The sequence below is a fragment of the Laccaria bicolor genome, genomic scaffold (genome assembly GCF_000143565.1).
Source record: "Laccaria bicolor S238N-H82 LACBIscaffold_145 genomic scaffold, whole genome shotgun sequence".
NCBI lineage: Eukaryota > Fungi > Basidiomycota > Agaricomycetes > Agaricales > Hydnangiaceae > Laccaria > Laccaria bicolor.
The window spans coordinates 1-4,008 of NW_001890004.1; the positions used below are offsets into that span (position 1 = coordinate 1).

Sequence of the window (4,008 nt, forward strand, 5' to 3'; positions counted from 1 at the left end):
TCGGGCGTGTATGAGGCCGTATAAGAGGCGTGCTTGGACGTCGAGTGAGCTCCGGAGTTCGTCTTGGATGTCGTCGTCTAGCGGGATCCGTCATTGAAATGAACGGATGTGGGTGAGGGGGAAGACTTACCTAGGTTATCGGTAATAAGATCGAGGGCCTGCGAGTAATTCGCAACCTCGTTGTTTAGGCCTGTCAAGTTGAATCGGTCGAGGATAAAGTCCTCGTCTACTTCGCAGAAGTATTCGTTGCCTTTTGATGAGAGGAACCATGAGATCCACTAGCGTGAGGATGGGTGAGTGACCGCGATAAGAATATCGTATCGATGAGCGAGCGTACTGAGCTGAGTTGGTAGTCGAGTGAGTCCTTTTGTGGATCTGGGAATGAACGAGGTACGTTACCTGGAGTAATCTGGATCTGAGCCTGTTGAGATATCTTCCACTGCGCGATGAACCGAAAGGAATGAAGAGCGCGTTAGCGCTAAAACGAGAAGACTGAAACCGAGATTGGGTAAGGAGTGGTATGCGAGGGTCACGTCCGTTACACAAGTCCAACATCAAACCAATCAAGCACACGGCAATGCATGTAGAGACATATAGCAAAGGCAATCTTCACATGCGAGCTATGAGCATAATCGTAAGTCCTTTCCTCTTCCCCACATCCAAGCTTACTTTGCCGTTAGAGATGAACCTTTCGCACGTCATCGCGTCATCACAGAGTCCGAATCCATACACGCACGTAGGTACCTCTTCCCTTTCCAATACCCCACCTAACCGCACTCCAAGACAGGTTTCGTAGCGTACCAATACTTCCTACACGTCGTCCCGAGAACCTACATTGCCCCTCGTTCCGTGCCCCTCCAAACACACCAATACGGCTTAACGCACTACATCCGCATAATGCAGTAAGAAACCCCAGGCATTATCTTTATAACACAACGCCAACCAACCACAGCCTTCCTCCAACTCCTCCTCTGCTGCGTCGGTGTCATCGGGGGAGTATTCGTCTGCATGGGGTACGCCATCCGTATAACCACACGCGCAGCAGAAGAAGTGAGCGGCGCAGACAAACCGCCAGGGATCGTCGCCGCCAAAGCATCCAGAGCTAAAGTCGGACTCAGATCGGAATCGGGCGAGGGTGAACTCCGGGCTCAACCCAAGAGTGGGAAGATGGTTCCTCAGGGGGGTGGCCGGGCTTTGGAAGGGTCAAGCACGTCGCCGTATGCTGCCAGATGCTGCCTACGGGTGGTCTCCCTACTACCCCTGTCGGAAAGAGGGCGATCAATCATCATACCGAACGGGAGCGCCAGGATAGAGGAAGGGGCAGAGATCACGATTCTCAACTTCGCGACTGACCTTTTTCCGCCTGCAGAGCTTGGGCTGGCTTCGCAGGCTGATGTTTACCTCAGGGCGTGCAGTCCCATTTTGTGGGTTCGTCGAATTCACACCTCGTTCCTCCACCCCCTCATCATATCTGGCTGGCTACTTTGGGCAAGACGACCCCAACCCGAAGATGGACACACCTCATAAAACGCCCTGCAATTATACAAAGTACATGACTTTTCTCTACCGACGCTTAGGCAGTACGCGCTTTGGCTTCCTCCAACCGATAAGCCAACAAGCGAAGCGAATGGGATGCGACGAACATCAAACACTGCACCCCTTCTTTGTGCTCCTCGTGTTTCTTGAAGGCGTGTACATCACCAGCGATGGTGGCAACCCCTGCAGCCAAACCACCAGTGATCTATGACATGAGGAGAGTTTGACCCAACACATCTGTGGTTGTTTGTCACCCGCCTCAAAGTTCCTTCCTGTGCTTTTCATCATCCAACCAACCTTTCTTCTCCTCGGCATGGGGTGCCTCTGTCTTACGATAGGTTCAAATCCTGTTTTGGACCTTGGGTTGCCTTCGAATCTAGGGAGTATACGCGCTTCTGCGACGTTGACGTCGGGCGGTGCGAGTGTGATGGGAAGGAGTCCTAGTACGGGGGAATATGAGTGACTAACGCCGTCTTATTCGCACTTGCCGCCTGCTACGAATCCTGCGATTACTACGACTGAAGATGGGAGTGGGGATGTAAGCCATCCACCTAGAAAACCGACACCTGTTGGACCGAAGAAGGACGATCGACGTGGATGGGGAAGAGCGGCTATCAGCCTGCACATACTGTATGTATTAGGCTTCTTGTCGATTTGTAGATCTAAAAATCAACTATCATTGAAAAGTCTCGTAGGCGAAAACATTGATATAACATGTATGCAAACGTGCAACACTTGAACGAAAGACAAGAGCGGAAAACAGGAGACGAAACACAATCAGAAAACCACTCAAAAACCTTCCTCGCTCGCACCAACAATCAATCCTCAGTTCCCAATCATCCTCCTAACTAACGAATCCAACGTCCTCGTCCTTAACGATCCCTCCAACTTCAACACCACCTCATCCTTTGTCCCACCCACCACAATCGCCAGGTTGCTTTCCGCATGAGCAGATAGATTGCGTCGAAGCGCAGCCCACGATAGAGTGCTGCATGCCTCCTGGTCGGTTATCAATGGGGAGCACCGGTGCAGGGGGTACGCTTTTGGCATATATTTTAGATAAATCAGCATCAGAACGTTGCGAGAGAAAAGGGGGAAATGCTCATACTATCAATGCAAACCTCACATCCCCACGGAACCTCAGTATCCACATCCCATGCCTCCTCACCGACCGTCTTTGCCAACGTCCCCAACCCGTTCATGTCGATGCTTGTATCTGCGATGGAGAGGTAACAGAGTTTGGAGAGAAGGCGGATGGCGGGTACGGGTGTACTGTCGATGTCGGGATTGGTGACGGGTGTTAGTTGGGTTAGGGTGCGTTTGAGTGGGATGAGGAGGTATACACACGTTTTGTGGCATCAGTGAATGACGATGGATCTTGCATGAATAATCCGTTGCGGAAGCATTGGTTAGATCGGATGGGGAGGTGAGAGTGAGTCGGTTTTCACCCGTCTTCTTCGTGGCCGAGGCTTAAGAGTACAGATACAATTACTCTCTATCCGTTGAAGCTACCACTACCCAAACGCTCCACCACCTCCAGCACCTTTAAATTTGCCAAAGAAACGCAAGGTCTGTTCGTTCGCAGCCGGCTGTCCCTTTCCTCACCTTCAAAGACAGTCTGGAAGTCCTTCATGGACAAACTGTCCATCGGGCAGTCAGTTGCCTACATTGACTTGTCAGGCAAGTTGTGCGATATAAAGGACGAAGGCGACTGAATGCAGATATTACGCAAAGACTTTATCGAGCCTCAGTACGTTTTGCGTCCCCTCGCCAATCAATTTAAACTGATGCTGGGCCTCAAAATAAGGCGGTAATGTGCCACCCTCCGGTCCAAAGTCTTCGCGCAGCCCTTGTCAGACCGCGCATCGTCCCCAGCCACTGAACGATCCACCTCTGCTGAAACGGCTGACCCTCCCCAAATGCTATCCCACGAACCATCTACTTCTAGACAGCATTTTCCCGGTACTTTCCACGGCCTCAGGCCGCAGTAACACAACGAACCCACACGCGGCTACATTTCCTCTTTCTCGCTCCCTGTCCATTCCTCTCGAACGAGAACGAAGACAGAAAGAACGCGCGGCGTAGGGTCAATAAGAAACGTGTGTTAAACAGCCAAGTTAGCATTTCGCGTGTGTTCAAGCCCATGTCCAAGATGCAACGGACGAAGAGTAAGAAGGAGTTAGCGGTTGGGAAAGGGAAGGAGAAGGCGGGTGGGAAGACGACCGACCTCGAGGGATATGCTGTTAGATCTGGTAAATAAATAATTCCGCGCGAAAGTGGGCCGCGCGCAGATTTTCCCACCGCGCGAAAATTTGTAGTCATCATTTGTCGCTACGTATACCAACTGCTACAACGCTCCCACTGAGAGGAGCCTCTCTAGCTCCTGGACTCCATCATCTATCAACTCTGATGGTCTCGTGAGTGCATGTGCATGGGAAGCTACAAAACTAATGAAGGTATGACGGCAGGCTG

The 4,008-nt window shown here is 51.5% G+C and overlaps 3 protein-coding genes across 3 annotated transcripts; 2 read left to right on the forward strand and 1 right to left on the reverse strand.

The window, feature by feature from the left end:
• Positions 1-682: 682 nt before the first annotated feature.
• LACBIDRAFT_298338 (uncharacterized protein) lies at positions 683-906 on the forward strand (the record flags this gene model as incomplete). Its single annotated transcript, XM_001890641.1, has 2 exons — positions 683-736; positions 784-906. The coding sequence occupies 2 exons, from the start codon at positions 683-685 to the stop codon at positions 904-906; spliced, it is 177 nt and encodes a 58-aa protein (XP_001890676.1).
• Positions 907-1,008: 102 nt separating this feature from the next.
• Positions 1,009-1,527, forward strand: LACBIDRAFT_298339 (uncharacterized protein; the record flags this gene model as incomplete). The annotated part of the gene is made up of 1 exon (XM_001890642.1): positions 1,009-1,527. The coding sequence occupies one exon, from the start codon at positions 1,009-1,011 to the stop codon at positions 1,525-1,527; it is 519 nt and encodes a 172-aa protein (XP_001890677.1).
• An 834-nt stretch (positions 1,528-2,361) lies between these two features.
• On the reverse strand, positions 2,362-2,738 carry LACBIDRAFT_298340 (uncharacterized protein; the record flags this gene model as incomplete). Its single annotated transcript, XM_001890648.1, has 2 exons — positions 2,362-2,576; positions 2,645-2,738. 2 exons carry the CDS (start codon positions 2,736-2,738, stop codon positions 2,362-2,364), a joined length of 309 nt encoding a protein of 102 aa, XP_001890683.1.
• Between the last annotated feature and the right edge of the window lie 1,270 nt (positions 2,739-4,008).